The following is a 21,213-nucleotide window of genomic DNA, read 5'->3' as shown; positions in this document are numbered from 1 at the left end:
ATTTAGTATTATTAAACAACTCTCATGTTAAACTTGCAGTTATATTTAATATTGTCCCCAAAAGCTATAACTATGTTATCAATTACATTGACGCTCACCTGCAGATTTCTTCCCTACAGATCCATCAGGGATGCTCATTGTTTTTATTGGGATACTGTTTGGTTCGTTGGGTCTTATTCCAATCTCACCACAAGCAAACGGCTTCAGAGTAGGGATGAAACGATTAGTCAACAATAACAAAAAAGTCAACAAAAATTCTCGTTGTTGAATAGATGTTTGTCATTTCACGTAACATGAGATCATATGAAACTAAAGATGGCACATGAGTAGAGCACTGAAGCTCATGCTTGATTGGGGAGAGGAAGAAGACCGCTCGCAGTCCAGTCACACTCCAAACTTTTCAAAGAGCTTCAGGTGATGTAGACTGCAAAGTATGAGGGAATAATACAAAAGTATACAGAAACAATCTCATTATGAAATGAAGTGGAGCTGAAGCTTGCCGTTATATCTTAAATGCATCCTTGATTAAAGTTCATAAATTAAGGAAGCAGGTTATGTAAATTAAGTACAACCTCCGAAACGGACATTTCTCTGTGTGGTCAGCGCTACTTCTATGACTTGCGTGAAGTGACTAGATTTAAGGGGGAGAGTTTGAAACTGCACCCCGGCTGCTGGATGCTCATCCCTCACACGCGCTTGCTGCAGCTAGATTATAACGTGATTGCTCGCGATGTATTGAATTAAATGTGTCGCTGTGTGTTTCTCATCGTAAAGAAAATCAGCAATATGCAGCTTTATTAAGAAGAGAGTTTGTTTTTTGTGAGTTTAAGAAGGCTCAAAGTGAACATAAATGTGAGCGAGGGAAGTCTTCGCCCCGTTATATACACTGCAACAAAATACGTTTTTGTTTTGGCTTGTTTACCAAAATAAATATATAAAAAAAAAAGAATCCTTTTAAAGCAATGTGCATTTACTTATACGTTTTCATTTTGCTGTACTGCAGAAGAAAAATTATTTATCTGAGAATTTTTTTTAAATAATATTCAAAATTCAAATATTTGAAAATATCTAAAATCCTTAAAATATGCATTTACCTAAGAAGCAACATATAAGATAATTAGACTCTCTTTCAGGGAATAGATCTTGAATATAAGTCTATTTTGTCTTTACTGCACTGGCAGTAGTATAACCAAGTAAATATATATGCTTAAATACACATTAAACATTTCAAGATGCAAGTCTAAATATCTTATGTTGTTTCTGTAGTAAATGTATCTGGTACATTTAAGGAATTTTTTGACCATTTTAAATTGAAAACAAGATGAACACTTGATAACAATAGGATGTTTTGCAGTGAATGTTTTACTGAATTAAACTTAATCAAATATTTTTTTTCCTTTTAATGAATGTCAGTTAGAGGTATTTTTAAAAGATGATTTGTTTTTTTTATTGTTGGTAAGCACGTTTAATACATTTGGTGAAGAGCTTATGATTAATCATTGCAATAATCACTCAAATAAAAATAAAAGTTATAATAAATCAACGAATCTAATGATATTAAAATAATCATTAGATGTAGCCCTACTTCAGAGTTTGCAATCTAACCAGCCCTTGTTGCAAATGCAGTTTCATGTCTTGAAGCATTTTCTTTTTTTTTTTCTTCCATGTTAGAGTTCAGGGTACATCAGTATTTTTCCTTGCCTCATGGATTACTGGTTGCTGCATGCACTTCTCTTTGTACTTCTGCATTTTTCATTTAGGAGCAACTCAACTCATTTCACCACAAGAGGAAATGGTTCTTTAGTTGCTTTCAGTCTAATGCGTTGGAGTGAAATCTTGACTTTTCGCCCTTGTATATTGATAAACAATTAAGAGCTAGTCATGTCAAAATATCTAGCATGCAATGTTGCTTGACCTGGTAAAGGAAGTTATTTCTCATGTAGATGATGCTTTCATTGGTGTGTGAAGTGTGGTGACCAGTGGTATACTGATATGTTTTTTTTTTTTTTTTTCAATAGCCCATACAGATATTCAGAGAGCAGGGAGGCCAGCATAATGCAGATTGTAGCTATACGTGTATGAAAATTTAGATACCAATAATTTTGAAGTTGCCAAATATCATCGTTAACTGACCTCTCCATAGTGATGACTTTGGATTTCTCAGTCAGGACATCTTTCTCTCTGTCTTGCAGATCCGAACGTGTCCCGACAGTAGGAGAGAGGCAGAGCTTTAGAAGAGGAAAATGAGTGAACTGGACCAGTTACGTCAGGAGGCTGAGCAGCTGAAGAACCAGATCAGAGTGAGAAACTCTCCCTCTCATATAGATGAATGTTTGTATACGTAAACCTGTAACACATCATGCATACCATAGGGTTGTTGGGTTTCTGAATCATTTGCATATATATGATAAATTTTTACAATTGAACGACAGCAAATGCGGTTCAGATAAAATTGCTAAAATTACGTGATCAATTAGTTTGCACAGTATTTATTTGGTTCACTAAAAATGTTTCATTTATCCATTGAGAACATTAGAACTGGCTCAAGAGGGAAATAGCACTTCTGTTGATCAGCCCAGGCACATGCATATAATCTCTAACTAGTGGCTGACCAATAAGAGTTTTGACATGACTGATGCATATATCTATATGACTGATTGTTGATATTATGCATATGTATAACATTTAAACCAAATACAATTCATGAATCATCAAAAATTGCTGAAATCAAATGAATGCTTATTGTACACAATGTTTACTGAATTTAGACAACACACTAAAACATACGCTCATCAGAATTTCAGTATTTTTCTTTAATTGAACTGCATCAGTATATTCATTAGAAGTTTAGAAGTAAATATTTGACTTGGGCTTTGTCTTTGTGCTCTTGATACCTGGTAGTGTCGTGTTACTGAGGAAGATTTGCCTAACCAAAAGACATTTAAATAATGAGGGTGAATATTTGCATAGTTTACACAATAAGCAGGAAGAACATTTATTGTTAACATACTGTGCTCTTTTCTTGCTTTGCTCTAGAAAGAAGTTCGACAAATACTTCCACCGTTGTATATTTTTAAAGTATGGGAAATAATTTCCAGTGTTAGACTGAAATGCCCACTATAAATCTAGATTATGTCAGTGAATCATGATTATAGCTAAGATTAAATAAAATGCACGAAGCCCATAACTTCTAAACTGGTGTGTAACCTAGACATAATGTTTGTGCTACAGACATGAATGAAACCTCAAATAGTGTATCTTGATTTTTTTGTAATAAATTTGTATCCCCTTTTCTCCCCAATTTGAAGTGCCTAATTCCCACTACTTAGTAGGTCCTCGTGGTGGCATAGTTACCCGCCTCAATTTGAGTGGTGGAGGACAAGTCCCAGTTGCCTCCACTTCTGAGACAGTCAATCGGAGCATCTTATCGCATGGTTAGCTGTGCATGACACTGTGGAGACTCCCAGCATGTGGAGTCTCATGCTACCCTCCACAATCCACCCACAACTTTCCATGTGCCCCGTTGTGAGCGAGAACCACAAATAGTGACCACGAAGAGGTTACCCCACTGTGACTGCCCTCCCTAGCAACCGGGCCAATTTGGTTGCTTGAGAGACCTGGCCGGAGTCACTCTTCACACCCTGGATTAAATCTCGCAACTCCAGGGGTCGTAGTCAGCATCTATACTCGCTGAGCTACCCAGACCCCCCAAATAGTGCATCTTGTTGAGTAGAGGTGTGCAATTACTATTGCTATTAGTGAACTGATGTAGGATGTTTGCCTGGTAGATTCTAAAACTTGCAAAAAAATCTGATAGACTTGAAAAAGTGGCCCCATATCTTGGCAAGAATAAAGAACATAGAGACTTTGGCCAATAAGTAACAATCTAGCAACCATCCAGAACATCTAAGCAACCTGAAAGCAGTGCACAAAAAACAATGCAGAATACCCTTCCATCGTGGCAGTGAGTTTTGCATGATCGAGCACCACTCTTGCAAAAATTAGATTTTCTCTCTTTATTTTTTGTAGGATGCAAGGAAAGCTTGTGCAGATGCCACACTATCACAGGTAGGAGTTTCCACATGTATAGAACCATATTTGTGTTATTTTATCTTCTGTGTTCACTAAAGTAACCCAGATTTTAATCAATGTATTAATCCTTATTCAAGCACCATCTGTGTGTTGATGCTTATAAATTTTCAAATGTGTTTTCAGATCACAGCCAACATCGACCCTGTTGGCCGAATCCAGATGCGCACAAGGAGAACACTGCGAGGACATTTGGCTAAAATCTATGCCATGCACTGGGGCACCGATTCTAGGTACAATATATCAAGCAATTGCAGATTATTGAGACTCAACCGTTGCACAGGAGTGGGTGAATTATGGAAGATTTACAATAGTTGCAGTGATTTAGCTGGGAATGTAAAATCAACATTTGTATTGAAATATTTCAGTGCACTTTCTATTTGGCTTATCATTTTTCTAGTCTTTGTCATGTGTGCAGTAATACTGATGTTTTCGTAGTGTTCTAGCTTTTAAAAGCAGGTTTCAAATCATCTCTGTGAATGAGTTCAAACTGTCCTTTTAAAAGAATGTCCAAGGTTCAATTCAAGTTGAGCTCAATCATCAGCATTTTGTGGTTGCTGTAAGGCACTTAAAACGGAAGTGAATTTGGCCAGTCTATGAACACTAAACTACACTAATTCCAAATGATTGGCACAAATTTTATAGCCAAGCATTACACGCACTAGCATGATTTTAATGTGATCAAAATCTCTGTTTTACATTATTGTAATGTAATAAAATCAATTACAGAGTTTCCGCTATTTCGTCATTAGACATTTTGCAGTTATTAAATAATCGTCTAATTGTGTTTATTTGATCTAACCACGATTGTTGTGACCTTTAAATTCCAATCCCATTTTAATGTCCAAAAATGGGAATGAATGGCACATATGAGTGTCTCAATCAATTGAACTCGGACCATCTCACTGAGGCGCACCGCTGACTACACTGAGCGCAGCTCCAGAAAAGCGAGCTAAGAATAACCGATTCTGAACCAGTCTTGAAATTACGTGAACTCCCATGAAAAACAGGGTTCAAACAAGGTGCTTGTAATGCTTTTTAAATGTAAGTCCTGGAAAACCCTCCCCTAGCCATTTTTACCAAGAGGTGCTTAAAATTGTTTTGAATTATAGAAAATCTTAAAGGGCACCTATTATGGCATTTAAAATGTTCCTAATATTGTTTTGGGAGTCCCCAACAACAGTTTTACATGCATGCAATGACAAAAACCACTTTTGTTGTCTTATAATATGCATTTATGTTTACCTGATTTGCTCCCCGACTCCCAAATGATTCGTTCAAAGACTAATTTTTCCAAACCCCTCCTTTGCGTGACGCTAATCTGCGGTGATTGGTCAGATGACCCAGTCAGTTGTGATTGGTATACTCTGTGCACAGATTGTCGGAAACGGAACGCCCATCACCGCTTTGTAGTGTTATACCCCTAACAGTTTGGTAGGACAACAGTAGTAAAAAAATCTGAATCAGAGAAGGAATTTGAGTTGATTTATGTTAGCGATCATAGCCCAAAGTTCGGTGGTAAACACCCAATCAGTTATTGTTTGCGTTAGCCCAACGCATAAACATATTGATAAAGCACTGCATTACTACAAGTTATTGCTCTATTCTTTATGACAACTCCAATAACATCGACAAACATTTCACATATTTCAAAAAAATTGACATTGGAGACCTAGAAGCTGTGCTGAGCGTAACGTACACAACACACACAAATACTTATTAAGCATGCTAAAAAACACATAAAAGCAACAATTATTAATAATGATTACAGGTTGTGATTCGGAGGAGGAAGCTGATCCAAATAAACTTGGTACTGAACCTTCCTTCAGTATCAACCGGCTCGCGAATCTACACTTGAAAGCATTCATGTTCGTAAAGCAATCGTCATTAAAATGACACGAACACAGCACAAGGTTCGGGCTATACTTGTGTTGTAAATATAAACTCTAGCCACTGATTCTTCACATGCTTGTCCCTGTGCAGTGAAAAAAAGGTTGCTTTTGATACGCACTTGAGAAAACAGCGTCTTGTTGTCGACATGATGTTTTCAAGTTTTCCCTGGTGTCTGCGCGCGCCAATTTGATAATTTTTCGTCTTGACGTCACAACGAAAAGGAAAATGACTCGTTGGAAAAACGATTCGTTCCATTGACTCAGAGTCGACTCCTACTTTTGAGAGACAATAACTTTTTTACGGTGAACTTTCATATATAAAACTTTGCAGGATGTTTTTTTTCACTTAAATATATGTTACACACTACATGAAAGGTAATTTTCAAAATTCCATAATAGGTGCCCTTTAAAATACGTTGCTTAAATTATTTAATTAATGAAATTTATTTATTTTCTTTCATAAAAACACGACGACAATCCACTAGACCCCTGCTGAAATAGGCAGCACATAGATGCCGCTCACGTGATACCTGTTACTTTTGGCAGCGCTTTTCAGAATGGACTAATCACAATCGATTGTTACTGGAGGATTTAAAAAAATCTATATATATTTTATAGATACTGCTGTGGTGGATTTAACACTTTTGTGAGCCACCTAGCACCCTCTTGTGTAAAGAAAGCTTTGTCTCACAAAATGGGTTATTTCTGACAACATTTGGGTCAATATCAAAATATGTTGACAAAGTCATGTCCCTTTTTGTTCCATGACATTTTTTAGTCATGAAAATGCTTTTCAAAAAGCTGAAAAAAAGTAAAGTTTTATAACGTAGCCTTTAATTATATGAAATGGCTTCACTCTGTTTTGCAAATTGCTTAGAAAATAGAGTTTTAATATTTTGGTATAGTTTTATACAAATAAGGTTAGTAAGCTATTTCATTAAGCGAAAATAACAAATAATGTGTTTTGCAGATGTACTTGTGAAACGGAGTTTTTTTTTTTTAACTGGGGCTGTTGATTTAACATGTTGATTTAGTGCCATTTAATTATAATAATACAAATTAACACAAACATGCCCCCTGACTTGTAAATTCCATTTATAAAAGAACAGATTTTCCAATTCAAGCTTGAAGCACATCTGTTTTTATGAGCCATGTCTATAGGTGGCAGCGTGCCTCAAACCTCACAAGCAGTGCAGCCAAATCTTGATATGTGATGTTCAAAGAATCTTAACACAGCGTTGTATATATTTGCTGCTTATTATGCTTAATACCAGTGATACACCAAGCGTGTCTGTCTGACGCACATGTACATAGAGCAATGATTAAAAATAGACAAATGCAAAAATGAGTCCTGTGAGAACTGGACACATTGATTAACTTCATGCAAAACAGACTGCTGGAAATTGTAGGCTCGTTCAATTATATGAGAATAAAACAAACAACATTTTGAGTTCTTAAGCCACTTTTTGTATTGTCTAATCAATACTTCATTCATCTGCCACAATAATAACATTTATTTCTAGGGATGCACCGATACTGAAGCTTTTAGACGGATCGGTGCAACGAGCCCGGTCCAAATCTGATACTTTGTGTTTGTCATGTTCGTTACTGTCAAGCTCGAAAATGACATAAAAGAACCATAAAAACACAATTAAAGTAGTTCATATGACTCGTGCATTTTATTCAAAGCCACTTGAAGACCTGCGATAGCTCTGTGAATCACAAAAGGCTGTATTTAATAAGTAAATATATAGTATGTGCAGCGCCAGCACGTTATTGAATGGTGCTGCTCTGCTGAGGTGCATTTTACCAGAGTTTGAATAAGAAGTGGATTTAACTACTGTGAACTTGACCACAAACAGACACATACAGGACTTCCTGGAGCGTTCAGAATGTCAAAATAAATGCGTGGGGGTTTAAAAAGTGCACAATTTAAATAATTACTGTTGTAGTTAAAATTAAGTCAATAATAATAATATTTGTAATTATTGTCATCATTACTATTTGTTTACAATTTATAACAATATTTAATTTGGGTTCCAAAAAATAACTGAATGAAAAGTGGTGCTTAAATCCATATATTCTGAAGTGATTTGTTAGATGTGGGTGAGAAACAGATCAATATTTAAGTCCATTTTTTACCATAAATTCTCCTCCCTGCTCAATTTCCACTTTACCTTCACTTTCTCATTTGCGTGTTTTTGGTGATTCACATTCTTCTTGCATATCGCCCCCTAATGGGCAGGGAGGAGAATTATTGACCAAAAATTACTTGCAGTAAATATATATTTTTATAGCTTTTTTTTATGCCCAATTCCCACTACTTAGTAGGTTCTCTTGGTGGCGCGGTTACTCGCTTCAATCTGGATGGCGGAGGACAAGTCTCAGTTGCCTCCGCTACTGAGACAGTCAATCCGTGCATCTTATCACGTGACTCGTTGTGCATGACATCGTGGAGGCTCATCCTACTCTCCGTGATCCACGCACAACTTTCCACACACCCCATTGAGAGGGAGAACCACTAATCGCGGCCATGAGGAGGTTACCCCATGTGACTACCCTCCCTTTTAACCGGGCCAATTTGGTTGCTTGGGAGACCTGGCTGGAGTCACTCAGCACACCCTGGATTCAAACTCGTGACTCCAGGGCTGGTAGTCAGACGGGTAGCTCAGCGATTATTGACGCAGACTACCCCCAGTCTATGTCAATACTCGCTGAGCTACCCAGGCCCACTTTCAGTAAATATTGATCTGTTTCTCACCCACACCTATCATATTGTGTCTGAACACGTGGATTTATTCACTGGTGTCTTATGAATTCCTCTTATGCTCCCTTTATGTGGATTTTGGAGTTTCAATAATTTGGCACCCATTCACTATCATTGTATGGACCTACAGAGCTGAAATCTAATAATTATCATAATTTGTGTTCAGCAGAAGAAAGTAAGTCATACACATGAGGGAGAGTAAATGATGAGAGAATTTTCATTTTTGAGTGAACTGTCCCTTTAACTTTTATTAAACCATGAACATTCCTTTAAGGTCAAAATACTAGCAATTTATTTGCATCAGCATTCGAATTTCAGGGAAGTCCTTGTCTAGCATTTTACATTTACATGAAGATTTTCCTGATTGGAAAAACAAATCACCCTTTTAAACCATCTCAGACCAAAGATATAGATGTCAATATGTATTGAATTTATTCAGAGTGCAGAAAAATATTAAAACAGTTGCCCAAACATTGCTCTAAATTATTTGCTTCATTACCAGACTTGGTTAATAACTGATAGCATCCTTATACATCAGAGTGGGATAGACCATGGGGTTTCCCTTTATCAGTGGGGGTGGACGGGTTCATCGATCACGTGATGTCCACTGCACGCAAACCCAACAGTGTTGAATCACGTTCTTTTTTTATATTTGTGTAGGTGGTACAGTGATGGTTGTAAGTAGGTGTGATGATGACTAATGCTGTTACTATAATAGCTATAGCCAAGACTTTGAGAAAAACCAATAATGCGACAATATTTGTGTAGAATGTTTCTGTAAATAGCTTGAGATTGTTCAAGAGTGTCTGTTGATTGATATTGTGATAATATATTAACATCCATGTTATGTTGTTAGGATGTATACCCAACTCACCTGTGATCTTGTTTTGTGTATAGGCTGCTGGTTAGTGCCTCCCAGGATGGAAAGCTCATTATTTGGGACAGTTATACCACAAATAAGGTATGACATTGTTCATGTCATTTTGGTTTCATAGAGTATTTTGGGCAATGCAGGAATGTGCCATGTCTGAGCTATGCATGCTGGCGTTGTTTTTCTTTTCTGTTGTAGTTAGACTAATATCTCAAGCAGATCATTTCAGAGCTTTAGTGTATATATTTTTTCAAAAGATAGCAAGCCTGTAGTGCTGTATAATTTTTTAATATATCTTAACAGTTAGAATCATTTAATTGACATTATCGTTATTGCCCATATTTTTTATATTATTGCAACCCTACTTGTTTTTTATTTATTTTATACCTAATTATTGGTGCTTGCCACTTAATATTGCTCATACTTGGGGTTTGTTCAAATTCCTAACTCGATAAGTTTTAAACTTTGCTGTGTATCTTTTCCTGGACCTGATTAAAAGTTTGCGATCAGACTCTGGTAGATTTTCGGCTGGTGGGCAAATTCATAGCAATGTACTAAAACATTCAAAACACCTTAGCATCTGTGTAGCAATGCCAAGCATCTGCATAGCAATGAACTTTAAAAAGCATTCAAATCATCTTAGCGACTGCACAACAATGCCTAGCATCTGCATAGTAATGCCTAACAATTACATAGCAACATACTAAAAAAAACTAGCAAAACACGTTAGCATCTATGTACTGTAGCAATGCCTAGCATATGCATCGCAAAACTCAAATTTTGCACTATGCGACTAAAACATGTCTTATTGGCCAGTGGTGAGTAAATATTAAGATTTCACTAGCCAGTTGAGTTGTGTAGTGGCAAAGCACCAAAATCCATTTACTGAATTAAGTTGTCGATTATGAAGCTATGTTCAATCTCGTCTTTTACAGCGTGTTGTGTCTCGTGAGCACGCACTCTGAAGGAAATTGACCTTATGTGGCTGCACTTTTCCACAGACTATCTGTACACAGAACAGTAATGCACCTGTCCTGTTGAATGCCTGTTGGAAGCTAAAAATGTCACAAAACTCAAGAGCAGGGCTGGACTGGTAATCTGGCATACAGGGCATTTTCCCGGTGGGCCAACACACTTTGGGGCCGATCAGGGGCGGACTGTCCATCAGGTCCCAACCGTGTGGGTGAACCACCATATATCACCCATGTGAAAAATTAACTGCCCCCTTAAATTTATCAGCTGGTTGTGCCACCTTTAGCAGCAATAACTGCAACCAAATGCTTCCATTAACTGGAGATCAGACTAGTTCAGCCACATTAGAGGGTTTTCAGCATGAATAGTCCATTTAAGGTCCTGCTACAGCAGCTCAATCAGGTTCAAGTCAGGACTTTGATCAGGCCACTCCATAACTTTAATTTAGCTTCTTTTGAGCCATTCAGAGGCGGACACAATCATACACGATCAAATATTTTAACTTAAGAAAACAAATATGAAAGAATTTAACAAAGAGGCTCATGCTGCATTTATGCAAGGGTTTGGTGAAAAAGAAATTGCATAGTAATTTTGATTATAGTGGCACTTAAATTATAATTCTTATAATGTAATTGTAAATTGTAGTTATAAAATTATAGCCTAATTGTTGTGTGTATTTCTGTTAAGTATTAGGTTCCAAGTGTAAATATTTAGTTAAAAAGGTAACCGCTTGTATCATTAATAAAAATGCAATTTCTTGTCATCAAATAAATTGACAATGTGAAATGTACATTTTGAAAAAAGCTAAAATGTGATTTTAAAATTATGAAAAGTGAAATAAAAAATCAAATGTGCTATCCTGCATACTATATTGTCTGAATAGTCAAATATCTGAATACTATATAGTAGTTGCAGTTGCATTACGCTTGCATGTCGTCAAAAGTCTGGCGAGTAAGAACAGAAATTTACTAGCCAATGTCTTGTTGCTTCCCCCCCATTATGGACACTTGTTTAATTTGTGATTCTGTTGTGTTGCATGTTGTATTTCAGGTCCATGCCATTCCCTTGCGCTCATCCTGGGTGATGACCTGTGCCTATGCACCATCAGGGAACTATGTTGCCTGTGGAGGCCTGGACAACATCTGCTCCATCTACAGCCTCAAGACTCGTGAGGGCAACGTGCGCGTCAGCCGCGAGCTGGCCGGTCACACAGGTAAAGGATGTGTCCACACTCTTTGAACAGATAGACTCGGTCTTTGGCAAAGCTGTAAATACACAGTCATATTTGCACTCTCTTAAATGGAAAGCTTTAATCTGATCGAGCTTAATGAGGGCTTCGGCGATTACATGATGCACTCTCACTATGTTCAATTGCTTTATGGATGAATCTCGCAAAGAAATATTGGGGTCATACTAAACCATAAAATCAAAAGAAAAGAATACATTTATTTTTTTAAGATTTTGGGACCAATTAATTGCACCTCCCAATTCTTATTAATGTATGATGAAAAAAAAGTTATTCTCTGACTTTAATTTAGTCTTGAAAACATTCGTATTTGGATTAGGTATGGGAATTTTGTAGTCAAAGTACTCTTAAACGAGTAGTTGATTTATTCAAATTTAAATGTTTAAAATAACAAGAATTACATGTACATTAAATTTGTATTGTATGTGCTCCAGGGTCTGAAATTACTTTTACTCTGGGGCAATATTTTCCATGTGGATCTCATTGCAGGGCTCTATACTTAAATTTTTTAGGAGAAATGTACAATTTAGAAGCACAGTTGTAGTCCAGTTTTTGTTTTCGAGATGGTAATGTTAGTGTGCCACAATCGGGGCTGGGCTGGTAATCTGGCCTTTTCCCGAAATAGGCCAAATGGGCCGTAAAAAGCTAAAATGAGTCGCCGCGTTATGCAGAACAGACCACTAAATGGTGGCACAAGATGCAGAAAGGGACAGTGACAATAAATGTATATGGTAATATATATTAGGCTTTGAAAGAAATATTAGATATTAAAGAGGTAGTAATTCAAAACGGGGGCATTTTTGCCCCAAGCCACTTAATTTCAGACCCTGATGTGTACTTAATATTCTATGAATGCTTGCAACTTTATTCTAGAAATGTACAATGTAATTTGTCACATTTGTTATGAGCTTTTTTTATTTTTTGCCTACTGCAAAACATTTTTTTAAATGGTCCTAAAAACAACAGTCATTGTGAATATTTTTTTTTGTCTCTTTAATATTGGGTGAACTATGACCTAAATAAGTTCCAGAATTACTAAGTAGCTAATGGAGCCGGGTTCAGTTAAAGGTGCACTCGGTAATTCTAATCCAATACACTTTTTGTCAAATTCTGCAAATATCTCCTCACAGTCTGCTAGCGGTCCATTCTGTGGGTGGGCTGATTTTTTTTTTTTTGTAGTATTTGTACACAGCCTGTAAATGGGACAAAAACAAATTGGAACAGACTGGCCCACACAACACTTCTCTAGACAATCAGCAACATGGGGGGGTGGTTCTTGCTCCTGCATGGGGTGGGTGTGGGGCAGCGCGAGAGGAGGAGAAGAGCGACGGCAAATCTGGCTTATGCGAACTTGCTAAACTCCAAGGAGGACAAATGGCTGAGAAACAGACCAAGAGAAAAAGGTCAGACAATATAAACGAAAAAAGGATTATGATAAGTCTAAGGCTAGGAGCTGCGCCAATATTGGCAAGGCTTTTCATTGGAGGAGAGACCTCCGATAGGTAAAAGGCTTGAAGACGGATGCAGAAGTTGCTCTTTTTGTTCTCGATAGGTGGGTAACATAAATTTAGCTGTTTTACAGATCCCGTATATGCTGCTGTTGTGATGATCAATTTATTAGCTGGAGAGTTGTGAGTGTCTGGAGCTGGTGTGCGTAAAACCGTCTCGTGTCCATGAATTTGTTTGTTTTGGCAATTGAGTTCGAAAATCAACAGTGTTTCTAAGGAATCGCTGAGTGCACCTTTTTAATTTCAGTCTGCATCTGAAGGATGGAACTGTGTTTGTTTGAGATGTGTAATGAACTTCCTCTGGTCTACAGGATATTTGTCTTGCTGTCGCTTCCTTGACGATAACCAGATTGTTACAAGTTCTGGCGACACCACCTGGTGAGTGAGAGGAACTGCAAGTTTGTGTTTTACAATCCCAGGCTTTAATGCTGCACGATGTATTGAATATTCACTTTGTTCACAATAGTTCTCAAAATTTGCAATGCAAGAAGAACCCCAGATCAAATATCATTCATTGTGTGCTAGGGTGACATTTTGCGATGCCACTTAGGAGCATTAAAACTGAAATGCAATGTTTTGATGTGGCCCTGCAGTGCTCTCTGGGACATAGAGACTGGTCAGCAAACGACCACGTTCGCAGGACACACTGGTGATGTGATGAGCCTGTCTGTGGCTCCAGACAACAGGCTGTTTGTGTCGGGGGCCTGTGATGCATCTGCTAAACTGTGGGACATCCGTGAAGGCATGTGCAGACAGAGCTTCACTGGCCACGAGTCAGACATTAATGCCATCTGTGTGAGTACTACTCCTGAATGTCATCAACTATTATTTACTAGTGTTTACATACAGATTCAAACAGATTATCATCAGAAGCTGTACTCGCAGGGAGCCAAGAGGGATAATAAAAGACTAGTTTACACAAAAATGGGAATGCTTGTTATTTGTTCACCATTGTTCCTAAACCATATGACTGTCTGTCTACTGTGGAACTCAAAACGAGATGTTAAGAAGAATGTTTGGGACTGACCGGCTCAGTCACCACATTATATGGAGAGAGCAAAAAAAGCAATGAAAGTGAATGGTGACTGAGGCTGTGCGTTCCTAACATTTTCTCCTAGAGGAGATTATTCTCGAAACAGTTGGGCTTTTTCAAAATGTGTGTATATTTTCCAAAACTTGCAAAATATGTTCTATTAAACTTTTCTCCCAATAATTTAACTTACCGAAGTTGAAAACCTCTTAATTGCATTATTGTATAATTTGGTTTGAATTATGTAAATCACGTCTTGTATTACTAATTTTAATGCGTAAGAGCATTGTACAATATAAGCTTGACTTTTGCATGCGACCTGGTGTTTTTGTACACCCGTTTTCCTTTTATTATAAATTTATTATGCAGTTTAAGGGATTAAGAGAGAGCTGTTAATGGCAACATTAAACACACATATGTTTCTCTTGGAGAACGTGGTTTAATGTTGCCATGTAAACGCATACGCAGCTTTCTGATGAGTGTTTGAGGAGTGTGTAAGTGCGTGGAACAGACGGGCATAACAATACGTCATAGGATGGAGCCCAACATGTCAACAAAGCAGAAAGAATTCATAATTTCTGGGAGTCCAGTGGGAAATTCACACACTATTAACTATACACATTTATACACACAAATGTAAAATATTGTTCACATATATGTGCTGGGGGAATCCCAGAGCTTTATGTAAGGGGGAAACCCCGATACTGCATCACAATTCAACTAATTTGTGATAGAAAGTGAAAGAAATGAACACAGCATCAACTCTGGAATATCTGGAAATAAAGCAAATCAACCGAGAGTAAAATAGTGAAGTGTTCCTCTGATCATATATTTGTCATTTGTGCAAGCTTTGCGGTGAAATAACATTGCTATAGAGAAAGCTGCTTATTGACCGAGCCACATGTATACGGGAGTAAAGAGTATGCCACTTATACAGTGCATGTAAACAGGAACGTTGTTTGCTCGCAATAATCCGTTTTCAGGTGTCCATGTAAACGTAGTCAGCGAGTGTCACGTCATTGACCCTTATGTTGAGTATCACTTCTGCTTATCTTAAGGATTCTAGACTATAAAGAGCTAATGATCTCCCCAATTTCAGTTCTTCCCCAATGGCAACGCATTTGCCACCGGCTCTGATGACGCCACCTGTCGTCTGTTTGACCTGCGCGCCGACCAGGAGCTCATGGTCTATTCTCACGACAACATCATCTGCGGCATAACCTCCGTGGCCTTCTCGAAGAGCGGCCGCCTGCTGCTCGCCGGCTACGACGACTTCAACTGCAACGTGTGGGACACCCTCAAGGCCGACCGTGCTGGTGAGATATAGTAGTCTGCAAACGTGCTTGTAATAGCTAACATCAGTAGTGAATGCTCTAGTTACTACCCTGTAAGCAAACAAACCAACCACGCATCTTTTTCTCTATGTATTCAGTATGCACGCAATAGCTTTGTTACACACAGTTCATTGATTGCCTGCACTCATGCCATAGCGGTTTGTCTTTTTTGCATATGCCAACATGCACAGTATTCCCACAGTGTTTAACAGGTCACATTTTGAAGGTTTATATTTTGTTATATAAAGCAATGTCGTTCATATGTTTTAAGTGTTGTTTATGTGTCCTAATATTTTTGAGGCCACTGTAAACCTGTCTTGTACCCTCTGCAGTATTGTGTAGTGACATTGTGCTGTTACAGGTGTGCTGGCCGGCCATGACAACCGAGTAAGCTGTCTGGGTGTAACTGATGATGGCATGGCAGTGGCTACAGGGTCCTGGGACAGCTTCCTCAAGATCTGGAACTGAATGCTGAAGGTGCTTTCAATGCAACATGTCCGATACAGTAAGAAACAGCTGAACAACATAACCTAACATCAAAACAAGAGAGACTTTGTTTTTTTTACATGACATTTAAATATGACCTGATATCACCTTCTGCTATTTTTGGCCACATGAGAACAGACAAACAAAATAGGCACATTTTATGCATAAACTTTCTAGTATATAGTATATTATAATAAATATATTTTTTTTAATTAATAATAATTATAGTTAATAGTAAAAAAAATAAAATAAATAGTAATTAACTATAAAAAGGTTTACATTTGAGAGAAGCAAAGAGTGAGTCGTCAAGATTTTTTTAAAAATATTGGTGGGTCCCTGCAAATACTCGGGTCACATGACTTTGTATATAAAATCTGGCATCAGCTTATAATATTTATTTAAAAGTAACACTGCTCTGATGGCATAATTTTGTGTATAATGTGTCTATCTTTTCAATGTTGTTTTCATGATTTCTACAAGCAATATTTTGAAGAACACATGGAAATTTATTATTTGGGCCCTAATGTGTGTTGGCAATAAATTAATTTAATGAGGTGTCTTTAATAACCCTAAAAAGGGCAAGAAAATAAAGTAGTTATGAGTTAATGATAATTATAATTTATATAAATATATATAGCCTTTCGCCCAATGTTAGCTGGGATAGGCTCCAGCCCCCCGCGACCCTGTACACAGGATAAGCGGTTGACGATGGATGGATGGATGGATAAATAAATATATATATATGTATATATATACTTTCTATTGCATATTATCATTTATAAAATGTATCATTTACATTTTAATAATTTAGCAGACACTTATATTTAATGAATATTCATTTGATATATAAATATAATATAATTAAAATATATTTATGAATATTCATTAATTTAATTACATGAAAAGTTATAATAATGTAGTAATTATATAATTAATATAAATATTTATTTATTATATTTAATTATTATATATATATATATATATATATATATATATATATATATATATATATATATATATTTTATCCCCTTTTCTCCCAATTTGGAATGCCCAATTCCCACTACTTAGTAGGTCCTTGTGCTGGCGCTGTTACTCAATTCGAGTGGCGGAGGACAAGTCTCAGTTGCCTCTGCTTCTGAGAAGTCAATCCTTGTCTTATCACGTGACTCACTGTGCATGACACCGCAGAGACTCGCAGCATGTGGAGGCTCATGCTACTCTCCGCGATCCACACACAACTTACCATACACCCTATTGAGTGTGAGAACCACTAATCACGACCACAAGTAGGCTACCCCATGTGACTCTACCCTCCCTAGCAACTGGGCCAATTTGGTTGCTTAGGAGACCTGACTGGAGTCACTCAGCACACCTTGGATTCAAACTTGAAACTCCAGGGGAGGGTATTCAGCGTCAATACTCGCTGAGCTACCTAATATTTAATTATTTAAACATTACATGATCACGTAAAGTAGCTTTTAATTCTCAATTCATACAAATTAGATTTATTTATAATCTAAAAACAGATTTATACTCGTATGTATTTTATTATCTAATTATGATTTATATAAATAAAAAAATAACTGACATATATTATAACAATTAGAAAATATAGATTCCCCTAAAAAAATATAAATGTCTTATATCCCAGTAGCTGATAAATGTAATTGCTATAGTAGATGGACAGAGAGAAAATGTCATTTGAAATATGCCAGTAGCGGTTTAATTTCAATTTCTATATAGTTAGTGGATATTATAACAGACAGTAAATATAGATTGACCGTTTAATTTCCTGTAATACAATGGGAACCTCATATGAAATATCCCTGTAGCTGTAATAAAGTTTCATTTGTATCAGCAGTGGTTATGTAAGTTGCCTGAACAAAAAAAAATGAATTCTATTAATTTTTGAATTGTTCTCTCCTTTTTTTCCCTTTCTTTTTTTTCAGATATCATTTGATCTCCAAAGTTGACTGGAAGACCATTCAAACTTTAGAATGTTAAATTTCACAGCATCGTCAACAACAACAACAACAACAAACACCTTTTAAAACTGACTGACACCACCATGAAATGAAATTGAAACTTCTAAGGGAATACAATGCCTTTCCGACACCAAGAAGAGCACAATTTGTTTTATCACCCAGCTTAAAGAAAAAGAAAAAAATAATTCCTGTGGTATCAAATGAGTACGGACCATTCTGTGTCACCCTGTAAGAAAACACAAAAACACTATCATCCCACGCTTATGTATCACGTGTCTAGAGAGCAAATGTTGGAGTGTAATTGTACAAATTATTTAACTCTCTTTATTTTTTGTTTCTTCAAATGGTTCTTTTATCTGATAGTCCATCTTAGATCTTTTCCCACCTCTTTTTTTCCTGTTTAGATATGTTTCTGATTAGAAAAACCTTTTTAATCCTGTTATAAAAGCATGTGAAAACAACGAGTCATCTATAATCCTGATACGAGACAATGATGGAAGAGTAGCTTTTTATAAAGATGCCAATCATGTGTTTCTTTTTTTTATTTTGTGCACTAGGTTGCTCTAGAGGTTGTGTAGTTTTCATAAAGTGATTTAAGCGAAAAGGAAAAGTACATGCACCCTCTTGTGAAATCCGAATTCATATTCTTGGGTGACAAAAGAGCAGCCCCGAGCAGCTTTCAACTCCAATCTCTTTCTGATTGTTAACCATCGCTGGGCTGTTGCCATTTTTCCGGGTAATAACAGCCTTCGCTTTCTAAAATATTAATCATGATCTGTGCATTAGGTAACTTTCCTCCGTGTTAATCATGGTCCTTTGTCATTAAAGAAAAAAGAAAATGCCATAAAAATGCCATATCTCTATGAAATACTTTTCCGAGTCCGAGGTACTTGTCATTTTATCTTCGAATGGCCGTTTGTAAATATGGGTATCCGACTTGCACGCGAATGCAGCATTATATCCTAGCTAATGTTTCTTTCCAGTCTCGTCACAGCTTTGTTTGCACAATAAGAAACTTGACTAACGTTTTAAGCGCTAACTAGCCAAGCACATGCCGTTAATCACATTGAATGCTAATTTTAAATGAGAAAATGCGCAAAAAAAAAAAAAAGTTAAAAATAAAAAAAGCACAAAAAAAAAAACATTTTAATCCTCTCTTTCATTGGATCAAAAACTGTTCTGACTAACCCGTTAGCTTATCTTCTGGTCTTATGTTTGTGTTCTCGGTTACTTTAAGCTTTTGGCTTTAATTCTGATTTTTGGGTTTTTATTTGGGATGGGGTGGGGCATTGGTGTTTTGAAAACAAAACCTTTTTTCGGGCCATTTCTTTTTTTTTTTTTTTTTTTTTTTTTTTAGCCCAGTTTGAGAAAGTGAACCGTTAGCCAATTGTGTGCTTGGAAATACAGTTACTACTATGTGAATGAAATGTTGTACAAATCAATGTCTGAAAATAATGATAATTCTGAAATTAAGTTAAGGGTTTTTTTTGTTTTTCATCTGCCATGAAATAACAGTCGCATGCTGTAGAATTTGCTTAAAACAGGCGCTGACGTCTTTAGGCCCACTCGATAAGAAACAGACATTTTAAAGCATTGAAACTTTGATGCCGAATGTTTTAGACATGCTGTGCATCCTTTACTTTTACTGGCAAAGCTATGCACCTTTGTAAGAAATCGAGAGGGAGAAATGACATTTCCTGCAAATCATGGCCATTCTTCCTTGACAAACCCGTCCGAATTATTCCAAATTTAAATAAGTTACAAAAGTGTCCCATTTGATAGTCTAAAAAGCTTTTGTGAGAGTTTTCTAATTCAAATGTTCTGAAATCACAATGAACACTATTGGCTTTTCTTTAAAACTTTATTTTTAATTTTTTTTTATGGCATCTGATATGGCAGATTATTCTGTTCTTTTTCCACTGTAAACAGATGCACTTTCTTTTAATAGTTGTGATTTTTATATAGTTTTTTTTTCTCCCTTTCTCTGCGATAATGTACAATAATTGTGATGTATTTGTGTGTGCTGCCACCAGTAAAGATTAATTGCAGTTTAATTCAAATGGATTCCCCTTATTTTCTCTCTTCATTAATAACTGTAGAGCTCAGCACTCCCTATCTCACCTTTTGTATTTAATTTCAGTCTGTCGGTGTACCACAGAAAGCTGGATGCAACATAGATACTATATTAAAATGTACTGTTATTTAAGATGTAATAAAAACGAGTTTGAGATGTCTCTTATGTGCTGATGTTTTGGGAGGGAGCTTGAAAAGTCAGAAAGCATAATAAAACATGGCCTCTTTAGGTTCCATTGTGCGTGAATGAGCAGTTCCTCAATCTTTAAGACTTCCTGGTGTAAATGATACCACCCAGCATCATCTGATATTTGGGTTTATTTGCAGCCCAATGTGAGCTGCCTTTTGCTAGATAAGGCTAAATTAGCTAGTGATATAACAATGTGATTAGGTGTAGTCAGGGAAATCCTGTTCCTTAATGAAAATCCTATGTACATTTTAATTTGCATAGCCAGAAAAACACACAGGAATTAATAAAATCTTAAAGGACTATTCCAGGGTCAATACAAGTTCAGCTCAATCGACAGCATTTGTGGCACTTTGTTGTTTACCACAAAATATCCTTTTGACTCGTCCCTCATTTTCTTTAGAAATTGTCACAGTGAGGCACTTACAATGGAAGTGAATGGGGACAATTTTTGGAGGGTTTAAAGGCAGAAATGTGAAGCTTATAATTTTATAAAAGCACTTACATTAATTCTTGTGTTAAAACTCATGTATTATTTGAGCTGTAAAATGGTTTAAATCGTCCCAGAGTTTACAGTGTAACGTCATAATGACAAAGTTGTAAAATGGGCTGAAACTACAAAAAATGTTAGTATATTATTTCATAAAAATCTTTAAAACTATTAAAATCAACATTATGCCACAAATGCCATCGATAGAACTTAAGGAATATTCAGAGTTCAAAACAAGTTAAGCTCAGTCGCAGGGGCGGAGGTAGGGGGTGGCTGTGACCAC

At 36.6% G+C, this 21,213-nt stretch overlaps 1 protein-coding gene across 2 annotated transcripts in view; it reads left to right on the top strand.

Moving 5' to 3' along the window:
• LOC127654435 (guanine nucleotide-binding protein G(I)/G(S)/G(T) subunit beta-1-like) overlaps positions 1–19,330 on the top strand; it is a 28,360-nt gene extending 9,030 nt beyond the window's left edge. Inside the window, exons 2-11 of one of the 2 annotated variants that reach the window (XM_052141634.1) lie at positions 2,193–2,300; positions 4,030–4,068; positions 4,216–4,322; positions 9,646–9,709; positions 11,642–11,804; positions 13,657–13,723; positions 13,939–14,140; positions 15,475–15,691; positions 16,071–16,186; positions 18,145–19,330. In XM_052141634.1, coding sequence (XP_051997594.1) covers positions 2,244–2,300; positions 4,030–4,068; positions 4,216–4,322; positions 9,646–9,709; positions 11,642–11,804; positions 13,657–13,723; positions 13,939–14,140; positions 15,475–15,691; positions 16,071–16,177 — 1,023 coding nt within the window. In that variant the 5' untranslated portion in view covers positions 2,193–2,243 and the 3' untranslated portion in view covers positions 16,178–16,186; positions 18,145–19,330. Of the gene's footprint in view, positions 1–2,192; positions 2,301–4,029; positions 4,069–4,215; positions 4,323–9,645; positions 9,710–11,641; positions 11,805–13,656; positions 13,724–13,938; positions 14,141–15,474; positions 15,692–16,070; positions 16,215–18,144 lie in introns of both variants that reach the window. The other variant, XM_052141633.1, reaches the window with a different exon arrangement.
• The last annotated feature ends 1,883 nt before the right edge of the window (positions 19,331–21,213 follow it).

This window comes from Xyrauchen texanus, chromosome 13 (genome assembly GCF_025860055.1).
Source record: "Xyrauchen texanus isolate HMW12.3.18 chromosome 13, RBS_HiC_50CHRs, whole genome shotgun sequence".
NCBI classification, from domain to species: Eukaryota; Metazoa; Chordata; class Actinopteri; order Cypriniformes; family Catostomidae; genus Xyrauchen; species Xyrauchen texanus.
Note: the sequence above shows the minus strand (reverse complement) of the source record. Positions and strands in the feature narration are given on the sequence as shown.